The 19,512-nt window shown below is 52.2% G+C and overlaps 1 protein-coding gene across 1 annotated transcript; it reads right to left on the reverse strand.

Moving 5' to 3' along the window:
• Positions 1 to 2,128: 2,128 nt before the first annotated feature.
• Positions 2,129 to 18,790, reverse strand: LOC128945579 (serine/threonine-protein kinase 3-like). Its single transcript, XM_054289318.1, has 13 exons — positions 18,782 to 18,790; positions 16,612 to 16,721; positions 15,670 to 15,787; positions 14,737 to 14,836; positions 14,213 to 14,409; positions 14,075 to 14,158; positions 8,803 to 8,840; positions 6,265 to 6,403; positions 5,928 to 6,116; positions 4,448 to 4,538; positions 4,081 to 4,250; positions 3,204 to 3,275; positions 2,129 to 2,224 (listed from the first exon to the last, which is right to left on the reverse strand). Exons 1-13 carry the CDS (start codon positions 18,788 to 18,790, stop codon positions 2,129 to 2,131), a joined length of 1,413 nt encoding a protein of 470 aa, XP_054145293.1.
• Positions 18,791 to 19,512: the final 722 nt, after the last annotated feature.

A 19,512-nucleotide genomic window follows, 5' to 3' on the forward strand; every position in this document is an offset into this window, starting at 1 on the left:
GCAGCAGTTTGCCTAAAGAATGCCTTGACATTTTCAGAGAACAGCAGCTCATGCTGTGCTACATCCAAAACAATGGCTGTAAGAATTAGGACCCTCTTCTTTTACGAGCAGGCTAAGTTCTGAAGATGATTTTGCCCATTCCCCATTTAGTGAAGAACAACAAGTCCATGTCTTCAGCCTGGGCTGCAGCAGTCACTGGCACTGCCCTCGGCCCCTTGGACACCAGCCACGTGCCCCATCTTCCCCAAGGGCACAGCCCAGACGGGTAACAAGGACAGCGCCGCTCCTCAGGCGCTGCCGTGGCTCAGACACCTGCACAAACGAGCTGCTGATCCTCTGACGAGTCCAGGCAAAGCTGCAGCAACGCGGTGGCTGCTGAAACCTCACAGCTAAGGAAGGCTCCAGCCCCTGCAGTCACAGCAGCCATCAGTGGCAGGGCAGGTATGACCAAAACCTGGGCAGAGCCCACAAATGGCCGCTGACAGGCACTGTGAAGAAGCCAGAGCCAGACTGAGCACTGCTACAAGCTGTTGACCCCACTGGAGACACAACATGGGTGTCACTGAGTTCAGAGCCAAGCAGGAGTCCATCCATTCACCTCTTGTCCCTACAGCTGATGGCCGACACTGAGTAAACTGGGCTCTGTTCTGTACCTGCCCGCTTCTTATTCTCTGACAGCGCTGCACTGGCAGCTATGACCAGTTGCAAGGAGCAACTGAGTTGCACTGCAGAGTCACCAAGGCCTTGCTGTGCTTTCCAAGAGTGCAGGGATTGAGGCCAATCCTTACTATCCCAAGAGTATTTACCGGCTGGGCTTTAGCCCTGACAAAGTGCCTTCTACTGGAGGAAGATGCAGCAGAGGGGCTGCAGGCTTCCTCCTGAGAATTGCCTGCAGGGCAGTTTTATCTGGCCCTGCCACATAGAAGTGTCTCTTGATGCGTCTCCCTAGGCATACAACTGAACTCTCCAAGAGGGATTGGAAAAACAAATTGTGTTTTTCTTTGTTGGCTGCACTGTGAAAACACCTCTTGCTCTCTGATTCCCAGGGATTGTTCTAAGAATACAATTTCTTAACATTTGGGGTGTGCTGAAAAGACCCCTTCCTCTGTTGTTTTGCTATCACCTGATGCTCCTTCCAAGGAGGTCACACTAACAAAATTGTAGAATTTTTATCCAAGCAAACTGTAGAAGGAATAGTAGAAGTCATGAAAACACCACCAGTATGAAACCAGCCCCACAGCCAAACAATTTCTCTGAAGTCTTTTGTCTCCGAATGCAGTCCAAAGGCAATCTAGGAAGCCAACTACTATGATCAATATGGCCAGACCAGCACACACAAGCTGACTCAGTCATTGGCTAGGTTGCAGCCTTCTGCTGCTCAGGAAACAATCCCTGCTTTTGCCTTTAGCGCACATGGAACCTCAGGCAAAGGCCACCCACACCCAGCTGCCCTCAAAGGCAAAAGGAGTGCCCCAAAATGCTCCCTGGCTGCCTCCAAGCACAACAATGGCTCCTGTAGGGAGTCCAGAATGTCTCCCCGACACCAGGGTCAGGAGGAAGATGCGCTACAGCTCATGCTGAGGCACACACCCCATAATACACTGCTGGATTGCACAAGAAATCCCCAGGACTTACTCAGCAGCCTCAGGCACTGCTTCTCGCTCTCCTGGCCGGAGCGGAGCCAGCTGCTCCTGCTCGGGTTCTCAGGCTGCGGAGGGGAGGCTTCTTCGGAGGGTGCTGCTGCAGCGGCGCCTTCAACGGCAGAGCCCTCGTCCATCTGGGACAAGAAATTTGTTTGTGTCAGAAAAGTGGCTGGCAGAGATGCCCCTGACAGCACATTTCACAGGCATGCCATCAGGAACAACACTGGTGTTTGGCTGCACACTGAGCTGTCAACTCTTCCACCTCAAGTCAAAGCCAAACAAGCAGTCAGAGACTACAGCTTGTCACAGCCAGCCATAGCAGAGATGGTGAAAGGGAAAGAAGACCTTAAAATTTCACCCCGTTCTGAGACCTGCATTCGCCATGGAAAGGGACAACTTGTTCAGAATGTGCATGGGTCACCACGTTCACCTGAGCAAACTCCTCAATAAACAACGTGGGCACTAAGAAGCCAGCAGAAATACATTCACAGGATTGCTGGCCCACCAGCCAAAGCACTAGCTTTGATGCCCAGGGCAGCAAAGCTGTGCTTCAGTGGCCCAGTAAGTGTTGTGCTGGCGAGCTGCAACGCAGACCACAGAGCTTGGCAGTCAGGGGCCTTGCCCCCATCCACCTGCTGCTCTGCAGGGGAAAGGTGAGAAGAGCAGAGACCACTTGTTGCATGACTGCAGTGCCTACTGCTCTCTCACTCACCTGCTGTTGTTCTGCCAGCCTGTACTGCAGCTGGATCCTGCACATCCTTTCCATTTCTTCTATGCACCTCTCCTCCACTGCCTTCATCACGCTCCAAGCTTTCTGCAGCTCTGCCTGCATCTTGTCCTTGATATTCTGTCAAGAAAAGTCTCACTAGCTCCTGCCATCATGCTCAGCCTTCTCAATTCCAAGTCTCGTAGGCACTTCCATTCTGCTTCTCCACCCAGCTCTCACTCTTTCACCTCAACTCTTCTTCCTGGTGCACAGCGCTGGAGCCTGCCCGGCTCTGTGCTCCCAGTGCCTGCAGTAGTCCTTGCCTCCCCTTTCCTGAGATGTCCAGCTCATGCCCCCATCACTGCCCTTCCCTCTGCACCCTGCCTGGTCAGGCTCACCTGCCCATTCAGACGCTCCGCATTCAGCTGCTGCCTCAGCTGCTCCAGCTGCTGCCGGCTTTGCTCTAGCTCCCATTGCAGCTGCTGCACCTTGGCTAAGACAGCAGCATTCTCACCCTGGAGCTGCACAGGAACAAAGAGAAGACGCCTTTCAATGTCCCACACACCACTTGTGTGGCCACCAAGACTGAGGTGCGCGCGCTTTCCAAAAACACTTTGTTCTCCTCCTCATGTTCACCACGGGCCAGCTAAGAGGCAGTCCCACTCAGACAGACAGTGTCCACAGAAGCAGTGCCCATAAGGAGCCCAGAGGAGACCGAAGCAACACACAAACTCTCTTTTCACACTCTGTGCTGCCTCTTGACTGGCTCTGGTTCCTATCTTTTCTTGTTCAGGTTGCCTGATGGCAACATCCTGCTTCATCTCAAGCAGCCTTTTCTCCTGCTCCCTCTGTACCTCTGCCAGGAAGCTTTCCCGTTCCTCCAGCATCGCCTGCGCCTCCAAGCGCTGCCGTTCCAGACATTGCTTCTGAGGAGAGGAAGAGACACTTCCAGATGAAGTCCCAGCCGTGCTCCCCAAAGAAAAAAATGACAGCTTCATCCCTCCCACAAGCCCCCCACCTGAAGAGTCCCCAGTAGTGGCTTTGTGCCCTCCAGCACTTCTAACCAGGAACTTCACAGGAGGGTCAGCAGGTGGAAGGAAAGGAGATTCCGCCTTCCTTCCCCACTCTGAGGGCTGCCTGTTTCCTAGCCCCTGTCTCCTCAGGATTTCTGCCTGCTCTCACAGGCTGTCTTCTCAAAGTGCCGCAGACCTAGGATCAAGGAAAACCTGCAGGTGGACTGCAGCATGAGGAGGAAGCCAGCACCCCAATGCCCTAGTCACAAGACAGGCCACCAGCTGGAATACCAGCAACACGGGGCCTGTTGCGTATGCTTCAAGCCCAAAGGGGAGACTCTCTGTCCACCGTGGAAGGACAGAATGCAAGGAACCCAGTTGCTGGGACTGCAGAGTGCAGCAAGGTCAGCAGCTGCCTGCTGCATGGCACCAGGCTGTGGGCAAGATCCTTCGCTGCCATGCTTTGGGTGGCAACCACCCAGCTCTCTGGGGAACTTGGCTTACACCCAGCCTGAAAGCGAGGCTGCAGGTACTGTCCCGGCACCATCCTCTTGGTCTTCACAGGCTTTCTAGTAGGAGCCCTTGAAGCCCTCTGCTGTGTGTAGCCCAGCAATGTGTAGACTGCAGCAGATGCTTGCAGCCATGTCACCCAGGCTGCTCTTCTGCTAAGCCAGCCCACCAAGTTGGCCTGAAAACTTCCGTGCATATTGTCGCTTACCATTTCTTGCTGGAGCTTCCTTTTTTCCTCTTTCTGAGCAGATTGCCAGTGTCTGAGAGCCTTGCAGCACTGCTCTTCTGCCCAGCGGAGCTCTTGAGCCATTTCTTCACATTGCTGCTTGCTGAGAGATCTTACAGCTTGCAGCTCCTGACGGAGGCCCTTCACATCCTCTGCAAACATGACAAACGGCAACAGTCAGAGACTACACAAGCGGAGACTCTACTGACCTTAAGCCCTTTCAGTCTCAGGCAAGGAGGGACCTGTGCTCAGTTCCCTTCCTCCTCAGGAGCCCTGTGGACAGAGCTGCCTTTGGAGCAACTGCACTAGGCTGGGCCATCACCAGAAACAAAGTACACCAGGCTCTCACCGAGTATCACCTCCTGGGCCCGTGTGGCCGTGCGCACTTGGGCTTCCAGACGGCTCCTGGTGATCTCCAGCTCCGATACGTGCTGCTGAGCCTGCAGCAGGCTGCTTTGCAGGCTCTCCTTCTCTGACCTACAAGGTGTGAAGATGAGGAGAAATTGTTCCTGGCACACAGGGGCAGTTTCTCCAGTTGGACATACCTTCAGTTACATGTCCTGAGCATGGAAAAGGGCGTGCATGGAAACTCAGCTCCAGCAAGATTGTTTCTGTTACTTAAAATAGCAAAGCAGGACCATCCAGGTGGTTGGCCAGCTTTTCCTCATGACCTAGCCCAGCGCAGAAAGGCCAGCTGAGTTTGAGCTCAGCAGTCAGTGCTCAAATTGCTGTTGCCAGACACAGTCCTCATGGGTGGCTGTGCCCACAAAGTCTCTGCCAACAAGCAAAAGCCCAGCCCGTGCTCAGAGCCCTGAGCTCATCAGCCCTTCCAAGTCACTCTGCAGGGGGACAGAAGCCAGTGTTCTCCTGAGCACTGCCTCCTCAATGTTTACTGTTATTCCTAGTGCACGTAGAGATACTTTGTTTACCAGATGCTCTCAAAGTGACTCAAAGGGACTAAAGGAATGATATATGAAAGCTCCACCTTCTACAAGTGTGAGTAAGAAACCAGAACTAGGTTTTATCCAAATTGGTTGGCACTGTCTTGGAGGAGGGATGTCAGGTATCCTGCCATTTCAATTACTGGATTTTCATGAGCAAGAATGCTTGCTCCCTTGATTTTTGGTAAACTGAGCCAGCAATGCCCAAATGTCTTGATACTCTTTAAGAAGGGAGCTGCCTGAGGACCTTGACAGGTAACAGAGGTGGGTGGACAAGTGCTCAGCAAGAATCCCTGGACATTGTCGAGAAGCCACAAGACCTTTGCCGCCTTCTGCTGCTCCATTGTAAGCAACTCCAGGTTCCTGCACCATAACTGACAAGAGTTATGTCAGAAGGGTCTCAAGATTATCAGCTCAACCCTGCAGCTTTCACCTGAAGCATCAGCACCCTACTGATAACATTCACATGTAAGAGCCTTGAATTCTGAAAATGCCATGTCCAACTACTTGGCAAAGAAAGATTGAAGTGAAGATGCACTGAAGGAGAAACCAAAGCCTGTGGGAAATTCCTGATATCAGCAAACATCTGCACAGTTTCCCTAGTTCTCATATCAGTGCCTAGATGGCTTGCTTTGCACATGGCCCAGGAATGTGCAAGGGGGTCCCAGGCGGGCGCCCAGAAGAGCTTTGACAGCTGGAGCTGTCAGAAAAGTAACACTCAGGTGACAGTATCCTTTTCTTTTTTCTCTTGTCTCTTCACTTCTCAGACAGAGACACATCTGCAGTGCAAACAGGAGGCAGTAAATCCTGACTTAATGCTCACCCCCTTTGTCATTCCAGACCCTCAATAATGTCCCACCCAGGTGCTCCTCCCTGCCCTTACCTGGCCTCTGCCAGCTGCTCTGAAAGGCCTCGTAGCTCCCGCTCCGTGGCTGCCAGTCGGGCTTCCAGGGCAGCGTTCTCTTGTGCCTGTGCCGCCTTGTCTCTGCACCCCCGGGGCAGTGTGTGCCCTTGGCGAGAGAACTCCTGGAGCAGCTTCTCCAGACCCCTGTGGGCTGGCCGCTGCCGGCGGCAAACCTGGAAGTGGAGGGGGCACCATTTTTCAAGAGGAACAACAACAGCACAGTCTCAGTCTTGGCTTGCTGCCAGAAGCAGCCTTTGGGGCGGTCTTGCTAGGGGCAGCTCCCTGTCCCATAAGTGCTGCCTAGGAATAAGGTGAGCGTACCTTTGGCACCGCCAGAGGAACCTCTTCCTTCAGCAGGTTCCTCGCAAGCTCTGGTTCCTCTGCTGTCTCTGCTGCCACTTGCAAGGCCCTCTCTCGTGAGGAGTGGCGCCTGCTCTCAAATGCAGCCACCTCCTTCCCTCTACAACAAGGGGACAGACAAGCAAGCCTTTAATTGAAACACAGTCTCCTTGCAAGAAGACCAGGGCTACACACCATGTCCCTCACAGGGCAGTCTCGGGGCCTTCCAACAGCCCTCTACTTCCACCTCAAGAGAGTGCTGCCATTCCCTCTCTAGACCACCATCTCTCTTTGTCATTTCTGCAGGTGAAAGAATCACCAGGGAGGAAGTCAAATTAGCTTTCAGAAGCCACCAAACATTTCCAGAATGCTCAGGTACTCTCAGCTTAGCAGCTTCCTGCCTGCTAGTTCTCCTCTCTGATACAGCGGATACCGGACTTGCAAAAGTTCCTCTTTGGCTAAGAGAGGCCTGGTAAGTCCAGATGAGCACTCCCACAATTACTCTTGCTTTCACTAGCGCAACAAGGAAAGAGCCCGCAAGCTGTAGCCTGGGGAGAACGTGGGTACAAATTTCCAATCCAATAATCAAAGGATCCCAAGATGGTTTAGCCTGGCAGGGACCCCAGGGAGCCTCTAGGCCCATCTTCAGCTCCAAGCACTTGGAGTCAGCTATGGCATCTGGACAGGCCGCTCAAGGCCCTATCCAGCTGGGGTTTCCAAATTTCCAAGGGTGGAACCTGCAAAAGCTCTTTGAGGCACTTGTTCTGCTGCCTCTGCAGTCCAAAGGTTTCCTTTCCATCAACCCAGCCTGAACCTCCCTTGCTTTTCCTCTGGTCCAGTTCAGCATACTTTTTGTCAAGGTTTGAGAAGGTTGGAGAAGTGAGTCCCAGGAGGCAGCCACACCCGCCCACAGATTGCCTTCCCCTGTCTATGCTGAGCAAGTCAAACCATGAGAAAGCCACATTTCTTCTTTGACTCTGAACCTCCTGAAGCCCAGCAATGCCCAACCCTGCTCAGAGAAAGCGAGAAAGCTTAACACACACCTGAACTGCTGGGCACTGCACACTCTATCTGTGCTCTGCTCCCTCTCTGCCTTTCCCGCCTGGGCCGAGGAGTTCTGAGAGGCAAGAAGCTCTCCTAGCGGGGCCTGCAAGGAATGGACATGGAAAAGGAAAACAAGCAATAAGGAGCAGGGAAGTTGGCTCCTGAGAGCTGCAAGAAGCAACAAGCGGCCACACACAGCTCACCTGAAGGCAAAAGCTGTTGTGTGGGGCTGTTTATGTGGGTAACCAACTAAGCCTGTGTTGCTTGGAATGGCTCAGGATGGAAGCAGGGAATATTTCCCTGCTCAGCTCTGGTCAAAAGGCTTCCCCTCAGGATTTCAAGCATTAGGAAGCAGCCAATAGGAACTGCATTCCAGCCCTTCTGGAATGTCTCAGCCATGCAGAGCTGCTCAGGATTCTCAGCATACTTGGCTCTTGTCAAAGTTAAGGGTGTAGTCAAAGAAGAGACTGTAGCTCCTTAGACAGTGCTTGGAGATGGGCAAGTCCCTGCAGCAACGGTGGCTCCTGTGCTCCCCACAAGGCTGTGAACTGCGCCTTGGCACCGCTCTCTCTGCTGGCAGCAGGGAGCCTGCACACACACTGTGCACAACGGGGCTCACTTTCTCCCCAGCAGCACTAAAGGACATCACGCTGCAGCTATTTTGACACCAAGGCAAGTTCACAGTCCCTGTCAGAATGGCAGGAAAATGATGCCTGCATGTGAGAGTTCAGACCCCATTTCCCACGTGTCAGTGGCTGGGCTGAAGCGCTAGGTCATGGCAGAACTCCAGCCCTCAGCATCTTCAGCCACAAAGGGCAAGTGCTGCCTGCTCAGAAACACCCAGCTCTGCACTGCACCAAAGCTTTGCACTGAAACAACCAAAGCTGCCACTGATTGCTGCAGGATGCTCAGGCCTGGACTGACAACACAGTTGGAGGTTTGTTGTGCTTTGCCTCCCCTTTACCCTCTGGTGGAAGAGAGCGAGCCAGAGCAGCTTCTGCTGCTGCGGCTGCTACTGTGGTGCTCTGCAGACAGAGAGCAGCATGAGGGACAGGCAGTAAGCTGTCATAGAGAACCTTATTTCTCATGAGCTCTATCACCAGTGGTCCTAATGAGAAGCCATGAATTTCAATACAGATGGGATCCTCAGTCTCTAATACTCATTTCAAGTGGGCTGATGAGACTAATGTTTCAACAGGACTCCATGTGCTTCTGAAGGAGATATTTCAGCCAGGCTACAATCAGCATGTAGCCTTCTGTCAGCTAAACGTAGTTTCATCAGTTATATTAGTTAAAGCCTCTTCAACGGAAAAGGAAGAAACTGAGGGAATTCTTTTGGTAGTGCACATGCAGACGTGGACTGGTGTGGACTTTCCTTTGGCCTGCCAGCCTGGACTCAACTACAACAGGCCAAGCCCGCAGCTTGCTGCATAATCCTCAGGCACCAGGAATGTCAAGGGTGCCCGTCCCACTCACCGAACCGTAGACTTGACTCCTTCCACCTCTGAGGCGACCTGCCGCGGCAAGAGAGAACAAACCAGGTGCTGTTACAAGACTGCTGGTGCTGAGGAATGCCACAGAACCAGGCCAGCCAAGCAGAGAGCATTTTCCTTTCACAACCTCCCTACCGGGAGCAGCAGTTCTGTAGCCCAGCAAGCAGGACTGCATGCCAGTATCCTAGGCTGCGTCTACCTTTTGCTCGGCTTTGCCACTAAGGAACTAGAGACTTGGGGCCAGGAAGATGCAAATTGTTCCTTAGCAGTCACTGCCTGCATTGGAGCTCTTTGTCCCCCCTACAACTAAAGCAGCTTCCTTCTCTTCTCCTTCCTGCACTTCCTTTTCTTTTTGTAAATTGCATGCAGCATGTGCCCCGTGGTTGCTGTAAACAATTCCCCACAAAAGCTTCCACTGAACCCCTCTTGGCGCTTGCAGCTTTGTTTGGACACAGCACAGGCCCAGAGCTGGGGTTCAGGAGCCCACACTATCTGCTCAGCAGTTTGCCCTTCACTGCAAAGCCAATCCCTCTTGTAGCGCACAGAGGGGGGCCAGTTAGAGAGGCACGTCCTTTAAGGAGGGAATGCAGAAAAACGATGCCTTCCTTAAGTTCCTCAGAGAACTGCACAGTTTTCAGAAGGACACCTGCACAACTCTTCCAAGTCTGCATTTTGGAAGTTGTCCACACCCTGCTGGACAAGGGACACCCCCTTTTTGGCTGAAACTGTTGCCAGGAGCTTTACCAAAGTTATGGCATCTTGATGGCACTTTTCTTTCATTGTTCTGCCCCCAAGGAAAAAACTTCTACTTACGTCTCAGACCGCTAACAATTTTGCGGGCTGATATCGCTGAAAAAGCCCTGCTGACTGCTCTACGGACTCGCTCCATCGTTTCAGCAGGGCTGCTTCAGTCGTCGGGCCGTAAAACAAAAATGGAAGAAAAACTCACTTGCACAAGTCCCCAGACTGTGCAAGGAAAAGAAGAAAAAAGGAGACCCGCGGCACTCTGCGGACTGTACAAACAGAAGCGAAAAAACAAACGACACCTGCACAAGTCTGCAGACCGTACAACAAGAAAAGGAAAATAAAAAGACACCTGTAGGTGTCTGCAGACCCTACAACCGCAGGGGAAACAAAAGGATGCCTAGACGAGTCTGCGCCGACTCGTACAACGGCAGGCAAAAGAAAAAGACTCCCTTTTCAGGGCACAGACTGTTGGCAGAGAACTCCTCTGAACAGGATCCTCCTGCAACGAGAACGCCAACAGCTGTTCTGGACGTTGAGGCCTTGCCTGCACCAGGGCAACCTCCTGATGACCACGCTGTGACGTGGCAGCTCTGCACTGACATCACAATAGCAGCAGCTCTGGGTTGCTCTGTCAGTTCATGCCTAGCAACCAAACCTTCTCTACAGCTAACACAAAAGAGAGCCTGGAAAGTTCTCCTCCGTCCCAAAGCAGCACAATCCTCTCCTTCAGTCCATAACCCGTAGCTCAAAGGATCCTGCCGCTCTGAAGGCTCTTCAGTGAAGGCTGTAAAACTTCAGTGTCCACATCAGTAGGAATAAAGGAATCGCACTCAGATTTCAAATTTTCCATTTCAGAAGTTTTAATCAGATAAAAGTTGAGATCTTCCAAGAGAAGATTGCGTGCTTATTGCAGCCAGGGTGAAATGTCTCCTTCAGAAGCACACCTCGGACTGTCTAATGGGTCTCCTGAGCGTGTCTGACATTTAAGGCATAGATTTCAATTTCTTTCCAAACTTGCCATTTCTGCTTAGGACAGCTGGTGATAGAGCTCAGGAGAAATAGGGTGCCCCATTCAGACAGAGCTGCCTGTCCTGGGACACTTGAGGGGCGGTCGGGGGCCGTTCCTGGACCCGGGCCGAGCGCTGCCAGCCGCGTTTGGCCCCAGGGAAGGCACAGGAGGCCCTGCAGGGGTGAAACCGGCTGGGCTCTCTGCTGGGGCGCGGCGGCTTCGGCAGCGTCTGCAAGGGGACGTGCCTGGAGCACAGCGCCCCGGTGAGTGGGGGTCTGGCGGGGGGCAGAGGAGGGTGAGGGGGGAGGAGGATGGGGCTCGGCAGAGCGGGCTGGAAGCTCAGCCCGCTGCTCCCCTTGGCTAGCAGGTGGCCGTCAAATGTGTGTCAGGGGATTGCACCCATCTTTGGGGTGAGCTGGTGAGGGAGTGGGGTCAGCAGCAGAAACCAGCTTGTGCTGGGCGGGATAAGCTGAGGCTCGGCAGGGTGGAAGCCGCCAGCACGCCTCGAGGGAGAGCAAAGGGCGATTAGCAGAGGGCACAGAGCATCCCAGGCTGGCTGAGAGCTTCCAGAGCCCTGCCACGGCATCAGTCCCACTGACAGCATCGTGGTCTTCCAGCAGCCCAACTCCTGCGTGCCCCTGGAGATCAAACTGCTGGGCTGGGTGTCCACTGGGTTGCATGGTGTTGTCCAGCTCCTGGATTGGTTTAGGCGCTGCCAAAACTTCTTGTTGGTGATGAAGCGCCCAGAGCGATCCCACGACCTCTTTGATTTCCTTCGTGTGCCGGCATTCCTGTCGGCAGACTGGGGCGGGGGCTGTTCCGCCATGTGCTGGAGGCTGTGAGGCACTGCAGCAGCTGCGAGGTCCTGCACAGGGACATCAAAGCTGACAACATCCTCCTCCACCTGGCCAGCGGACAGGCAAAACTGATGGACTTTGCCTGTGGCACCTGCCTCCAAGTCTGCACACAATTTCTAGGTGAGCCCACCCAGGCCTTGGCTCACGGTCCTGGCATCTCATGGGTCAACCTTAAACGGCCCAAGCTGGCTGTGGCACTGGACATTCCCCCTCTTTGCTGCCAGTCATGGGTGCACCAATGAGCCACAGAGGTGTGCCTGGAATGGTCAAGGAAGGGATTCTTCCAAATGGCTTGTGGATGTCTAGGATTTTTCTTCTGAGGTGGGCTCCGAGCTGGCATCGGAGAAAGGAATCCTGAAGTGCTCCTGGTCATGTGCTCCACTTCTCCAATTGATTCACTGCCTCTTTCCTTCCTTTTCATTTGAAAAGCATCTGGAGTGGAGAGTTGCATGGTGATCTGTAGGAGGAATAGTAGAAGTCATGAAACAGTCATGATACAACACCAGTATGCCACCAGCCCCAAAGCCAATCCATTTCTCTCAAGAATTTTGTTTCCAGTGACTGCCAACAAGGCAGGAGTCTAAAAGGAAACCGGGAAGCCAACTATTCTGAACAATTTGGCCAGACAAGCACAGACGCAGCACCCTGCTCCATGGGTCAAAGAATGCACAGGATGTTTCCAGACGCTTCAGGCACCTCCTCCGCAGCTGGGAACATCCAGCCGTCTCCCACAGCTCTAGCCTGGCTCTGCCGGTGGCATCCTGTGGGAGCTCCCTCCTCCTGAGACACAGCTCTGGCCTTCCCATTCCCTTCACGCCTGCAATGCCACTCCTGCCTTGCTCAAATCTGCACAACATTAGTGACTTTGTGCCCTCCAGCTATGCTGTCCTAAGCAGAAAATTAGAAGGACCAGCAGATGGGAGAACAGGAGGTGGCACCTTCTTTTCCCGCTCTGTCTCAGTCTGCCTGTTTGCTGGGCCCTCTCTCCCCAGGATTCCTGCCTGTTCTCAGAGGCTCCGTTCTCTTCGTGCTGAAGCGGTCCTTGTCATCTCCTCTGCTTCCTGCATTACTTTGCTGCAGGGATGACAGCAATCAGGCTCTCAGAGGAGGCTGAAGAGAGGCTCTGCTAGCTTGAGAAATGGATGCTGCCCAAAGGGAAAAAGAAACCAAAGCAACCAAATTAAAAGAGACCAAGGGAGAAGGAACCATTATTTTCCAAACTGAGCTTCCAACAGGGTCAAGCTGGGTTCTTCTAGGGCCCAGAAACACACCGTCAGAAGGGGCAGAGCGCAGATGGACTCAGCTCTGGCTTGCAAGGAGAGCAGTGTCTGCCTTGGCATGCCCCCCTCCTCCTGGCCTGGCTGGCATCTTCCTTCACAGCAGGGAGAGCCAAGGAAGTGGCGCGGTCGCCAGCTGCCTGTCTGCCACAAAAGGTGGCAGCAAAGCTGCAGTGGTTCTCATCTACTTGAGCGGGCCAGGCAGCACGTGAGGCTGGCACAAATCCTGCTCAGCTGTCTCTCTTTGGCTGGCAGAAGCCTCTAAGAGTGGGGCAGGAAGGACAAACTGGATGCCCTTGGATGCTCAGTCAGCCCCCGCAAAGGCCCCACCTTCCCACAGACCAATCTAGAAGCGCTTGGCAGGGAGTGCTTTTGTTGTGTTCTTCAAGCCCCACTGCAGGCCTCCTTCCCCAGCAATGCTGTACTTCAGTTCCTTTGCTACCAGCTAAACCTGAAAACAGCAGCCGAGAGCAAAAGGGGGCCTCAGCAATGACCAGAAGGTGGGAGCTCTCCTCTGAGGAATGGCTGTGAGAATTGGGCTTGTTTAGCTTGCAGAAGGGCAAGGTCTCCAAGGGGACCTTTCAATATTTGAAGGGGCCTAGAAGAAAGATGGCGACATATCTATTAGCAGGGCCAATTGAGAGAACAAGGGAGAATGGTTTTAAACTAAAAGAGAGTCAATTCAGAAAGGCTCTAAGGAAGAAACTCATTATGAGGAGAGTGCTGAAACACTGGCTCAGGCTGCCCAGAGAGCTGGGAGGTGCCCCGCTGTCAGCATTCAAGGTCAGGTGAGCTGGGGCTCTGAGCAACCGGACCTATTTGAAGATGTCCTTGCCAGTGGCAGGGGGTTTGGACTAGATGACCTCCACCACTCCCTTCTAACCTTAACTAGTCTTGGATCCTACTTGGTTCTCATTTGAAAAGCTGCCAGAGCAGAGATTACCCTGTGGGGGGCCCATCTGATGCCCTGGAGTTGGGCCGAGGAGCAAACCCAGACAGGGAGCAGCTCTTTGGCCTGCAGCCCCTTTGCCTTGTACCTGCAGAAGTTCCTTGGCAGAGCCTCGCCTGTCCACATCCATCTGCAGGCAGCAGCCCAGAAATTCACACAAGGCAGGGGGTAGGCTGAGCTCGTGCAGATCTGGTATGCCTTGCGTGCCTATCAGGCGGTTAGCCTGAAGTGAAAGGAAACACAAGACTCTACGTGATTCTTCCACAGCCTTCAGTGCTCACCTAGACCCCTTCTTTTCAGCCCCAGTCTGCAGTGGCAATTCCTTGCCTAGCAGATGGTTAGAGACGAGCCTTCTTCCCCAAAAGTGAAAAGGCCCCAGTGCAACTCCAGCTATTCCAAGGGGCAACACGTCTTGCCTTGACAGCTGATGTGAGCCGCAGGGACCTTTTTAGGAGTGGACCTTCTTGGAACTCATCCAAGCTGCGGGAATGGGATTTTGTCTAATGGAGACAGACCAGAAGGATACCGGATTCGGAAGCATATTTGTACCTTACCCTGTCACTGGTCTCCCAAACATAAGGAGGCTCTCCTTTGGCCATTTCAATTCCCACGATGCCAAGGGACCAGGTGTCCACTTTGGGACCGTAAGGCTCTTTTCTCACCACCTCGGGTGCCATCCAGCAAGTTGTCCCCACCATTGACCTCCGTTCACTCTGCTCAGGTGTGAGCAGAGCACAGAGGCCAAAATCAGCTGAGGAGAAAAACAAACACTGCTTCAAGTAGGAAACCAAGGAAAAGATTTCCTCACTCTAAGTCTCAGAATGTAGTACTGAATCGAGCTGGAAAAGCAGCTGTGCTCTCTTTCCTCAGGGATGCAGCCAAGGAAACTAGCAATTGTCCATTTAACAAACCCACCACCATTCCCAGGGTGGTGGCTTTTCCTCATCTACACTGAAGGTTTCCACTGTAGCCTCCCTCCCTCTGGAAGGGACACACACAAACCACAGTTCCCCTTGATACTTGTTGCTCTTTCAGACTCCCAGCAGCCTACAGCTGTGCCCTGAGCAAGAATACCCACCCAACTTGACGGAGCCATCCCGGCCCAGAAGGATGTTGTCGCTTTTGATGTCTCTGTGGATCACCTGGTTGGCATGAAGGAAAGCCAGGCCTTTCAGGCACTGAGAGAGAAAAAAAGAAGCAGGAGGCCAAAAGTTAGCCTGATCTGAGTTCATCACGCACAAAAGGAAAGTGCTCCTGAAGATTCATGGATCTCAGAGGAGCAGTGAGTGCTGGCAAGAGGAAGAGCTTGCTGCTGCAAGCCTGGGAGCGCAGGATCTCTCTAAGGCAAGGCATATTGGCTTTGAGGGGGAAACAGCAGTTGCTGCTCGAGACTGTCCCCTGCAAAGCCAGTCAGAATGACCGCTGCTGCAGCCGATGCGCTCTCCCCATTCCGAGGACAAACAACGGTTGGCCAAAAGAGGAAAAGTCCCTGCTCTGGGTACCAAGGGCATCACTCTCAGGTGGGAGACTGGAGGTAAAGGGCTGTAAGGCTGCCTGGCCAGCAGATTTGAAAGACATTTCAAGTCATTTGTCCGTTTTCAGCAGCAAGAACCGTGGTGGGTGCCATGCCCTCCTTTGAAGCTGAGACCCGTGAGAGATGAGTCTCTCTTTGCCTTTGCTGTTGGTTTAGAACTCACACACCGGCATCTTTGCGCTTACAGGCAAAGAAGGCAATGCAGAAAGGTTCTGGGCAAAGGCTTGGAGGGGCAAAGCGCAGAACAGAAAACAAAATAATTGAAGAGAGACAGAGAGCACAGAGGCCAAAAGCAGATAAAGAGCAGACTATAGTAAGGGCAGGGACACTGGCAGGCATTCCGTCCAGATGCTCTTTCTTCTCTGAAGCAAAAGAGCGGCACAGCAAGAAAGCTCTGAACACGGAATCACTCACTTAGCGGCGCTTTTGAACTATGAGGCTGTCCAAGGCATCCCAAGCACAAGCAGGATCCCTTACCTCCTGACAGACAGTTGCCATGTGTCCTACAGCCATCCTTTTCTCGCTGACCACTTTTGCTAAAGAGCCTCCATCCATGTACTCCAACACCAGCAGGACAAACTCATTGACAAGGTAGCTGGAAGATGAAAACAACAGCGTAGACCGAAATGGGCACAGCTAAATTGCCATACGGATGAAAAGACTACAGCTGAGTTTTGCTTGCAGGTCACTGGGAAATGAAGACGGAATAAAATGGAGAGACGCTCCACCCAGGCTATCCAGAGCTTGCAATCTGTGCCATCTAATCGCACACCCGTGGGAAAGGAGACGGCTTAGCGGGCAAGCAGGGGAAAACGGCAGTTTGTGATAGCAGAGGCAGATCTGGAAGCGGACACATCCCAGCAGCTGCCCCATTGTCTTCATACACAAATTGCACCATTAACTCCAACAGCAAGGAGACACAGTTTTCACAGCTTTTTCACAGGGGAGGTGGAGGTGCAGCACTGCCAACACCCTTTGGGAAGCCTTGCATAAAGGACAGTCACCAACAGGAAAAAACTACTTCAAACCCGGCAAATAATGTGTCTCTTTGGCTAGCCTTTTGGCATGCAAGGCAATAGAAAATAGTGGGAACAGCACAAGGGAAATAATTTCTGGGTTGCTTTCTCAGCACTTCTCTTCCGACACTCAGAAAAAAAAATCACGCCCCAAAACAGCAAAGGAACATTCAGCAAGTGAACATCGAGGCTGCTGGCTTAGTAAGAGAGCCAGGTTTCTGAGAACAATCTTTAAGCTATTTCTGCCAGGAACCAGAAGAATGCAATCTCCTCCCATGCCTCATACAGCAGTGGACTGATGTTCATAGCAAGATCAATTTTCTGCCACCAGAGGAAAGTGCTTGAAACCTTTGCCTTGCAAGTATGGAAACTGACATTCCCATAAAAATACAGAACTACTTACCTTTCTAGGTAGGTGACAATATTGGGGTTCCTCATTTCCCTCATGACCAGGATTTCTTTCAATACTTCCTTGCAGCGCTGGTGCTGGAGATTAATTTCCTTTACGGCCACCTACAATGACGTTGAAAGCCGTTAGGAACAGACATTACAAGAGCCTCTTCCTCCGTGCACTCACGGGCCAGGATGCCTTGTCACCTCGGTGAAAAGGGACTCTAAAGCATCAGCCACAATGTGCTAACAGCACTCTCAGCCCTTGCAGACTCCTCCGTGAGACCTCCTTTCTCACTACTCTTATCATTTACACGCGTTTTGCAAGCCAAAGGAATTTTGCTTCTGTGAAATGAAACTCAACTTGTGGAAAATAGGTTAGCATTTCTAGGGGATTTGATCAGTGTTTCAGAAACTGCTGCCATTCTTGATTGTGCTCCAAAGTAAATACACCAATCCATTACAGAGAAAATGCTGTCTGAAAAAGAACAACTCCAAGGCAACTCAAAGGAAAGTTAACATCCTAGCACATCCTAACTTCTTCTGGATTTTGCATCTCTGAAGAGCATTCCCCAACACGGTTTAGATGTGTAATGATTGAGTGCATTAAAAAATGAAGAATCCTTTCTGTGGACCACTACGGATGCACTCCAGGTGATAAGCAGGGCTTAGGGCTTTCAGACTCCTTGTAGACATCCCTCCAAGTGCAGTTGCTGAGCACAGCACTGCAGGTGGATAAGGAGCTACCAGGAAGATGGAGTTGTATTTGCTGAGAGCCAGAAAGGAGAATTCAGGACTCTGAATGGTTAGCCCCAAAGAGCATGGGACTCTCCAAGACACCAGCATGTCAGTTCAGCACAAAAAGCATCTCTGTAATGGAATGTCAGCAACAAAGGACCAACACAAGGCGGTATTACTTAAGGCTCTTCATCAACTTCTTCTCACTGATCCGTGTGCCAGTGTCTGTGTGTGTGTGTGACCCTGGCTCCCTAGGACTGCAAGGCAAAAGTGCGCTCCAGACAAGGCCTCTCCTTCTTTAGGTCTTTTCAAAGTGTACCTCGTGATGGGAAATAATGGCAAATCCTATCTGTGTCTCAACCTGGGCTTAAGAGGAATTGGGCCAGAATGACGGCTGCTGCCATCAGCTAATCTCTGCACACTTATCCAGTCAGTCCAAGACAGCATGGTCTTCTTGGAAAGACACCACTGCCATCCTCACATTGATTCAGAATGCGAGACAAAGTCTGTCCACCATGCATTTTTCAGCCTGCCTCTAGGCAGCCTTTGCAGCAAAGACCGGTAACACAAAGCTCTGGCCACAGATGACATCCCAAGGGAAAGCGCTCAAGAGCTGCGAAATCTGCAAGGGCTGTTGGCACTTACCGCTTGTCCTGTGGCAGCATCCAAGGCCTTATAAACGGTTCCAAAACCCCTAGGAACAGAACAGCAGCAAGAACAGAGGAGCTGTTCAGTGCTGAGAAGCAAAAGGCAGCCCAGGCAGGAGCTCTCTGCTGCCTGGAGCGTCCCTCAAACACCAGCCTTTGTCTACTCTTCAGACAATACCACAGCAGCCCAGCAACCCTCTGCCATGCAGCTTGTCCAAGAGCAAACTGAGTCCAACAGGAAGAAAAAAGAGCTGCTACAAATCTCAAATGTACACACTAGACTATGGATGTGAGGGTTTGCTTTGCCTCTTCCTTTTTGCGCTTGTGCGTGTGGGGCGCCTTTCCAAGCAATGAAACACACACAGTCCTGTTGCACTCAGAGCTCTCTTTTGATTCTGCCTGCCAAACTCAGGCAGCGCCACACAGCCTGTCTTATTGTCCTGAGCACTGAAAGTTGTGTTCAGCAAAATACTGGAAAGAAATGCTGCTGAGAGCTGCTGTCTGACGGCTCTCAGGGGGGAAGCTGCTCTCTCAGTTTTTTCTTCCTTCAGTTGTGGGGCCATATTACTTAGAATCAGGCAAAACCATGATCTGCTGGGAAAATAAGGAATCTCGTGCCACACGCTTGAGGGACAGGCAAGTGCCTCCTTGAGGGCAGGCAAGACATTGGTTGCCAGCATGCAGTTATCTTTGATGATGCCTTGTGACCAGTACTGAGACAGGGACAATCTAAAGCCAGGGTCTGAAGATGCTTGCAGCTTGCCTGACTTCCCTCTTGATATTCCAGCAGCCACGTACGTGACTCATGGTTCTGGAGGAGTAAGCGTGGCTGAACTCACCCCCTGCCAATAATTTTCCATCCAGTGTATTTCTTTTCTGGATCTGCCCCGCTCACCACACTCCCTGAAAGAAAGAAAATGCAAGAAGCAAACTTCAAAACAGAGATCCTGACTTCCAGTGGATCAGAATCTCAGCTCCACTCTCAGGGGCTCGGAGCAATTTCTGGTCGGTTGCCTAACAACAGTGTCAACAAGAACAACAAGAGCAGCCGCAGTAAGAAGACAGGCAGCTCTGTAACACACGTGGCCTGCACAGAGTCTGATTCTGCACACTCCTCTGAAGAGGAGACTAAGCCCGCGGAGAAACCGTCAGAGCAGACAGAGACCAGAAAAGAACTGGCACCGTGGCAAGTGCTTGTGGTCCACAAAGGGGGAAGGAGGGCTGAAAAATCAGGACCCTTCATTCTCCTGAGAGATAACACTCTCTTGTGAGGTTCAACAAAAGGTTTCAGAATTCCAAGATTTCAATGCACCCTGCCATCTGGGATGAAGTTTTATCAACAGCTGCTTTTTGCAGAGCTGAAGGAATATTGCAAAGTGAAATCCAGGAGAGGAGGGGATTTCCTCTACCTCGCAGCAGTTTGCCTAAAGAATGCCTTGACATTTTCAGAGAACAGCAGCTCATGCTGTGCTACATCCAAAACAATGGCTGTAAGAATTAGGACCCTCTTCTTTTACGAGCAGGCTAAG

Source organism: Melozone crissalis, unplaced genomic scaffold (genome assembly GCF_028551555.1).
Source record: "Melozone crissalis strain CALT ecotype California unplaced genomic scaffold, PUWL_Pcris_2 ptg000005l_1, whole genome shotgun sequence".
In the NCBI taxonomy this organism is placed as follows: domain Eukaryota; kingdom Metazoa; phylum Chordata; class Aves; order Passeriformes; family Passerellidae; genus Melozone; species Melozone crissalis.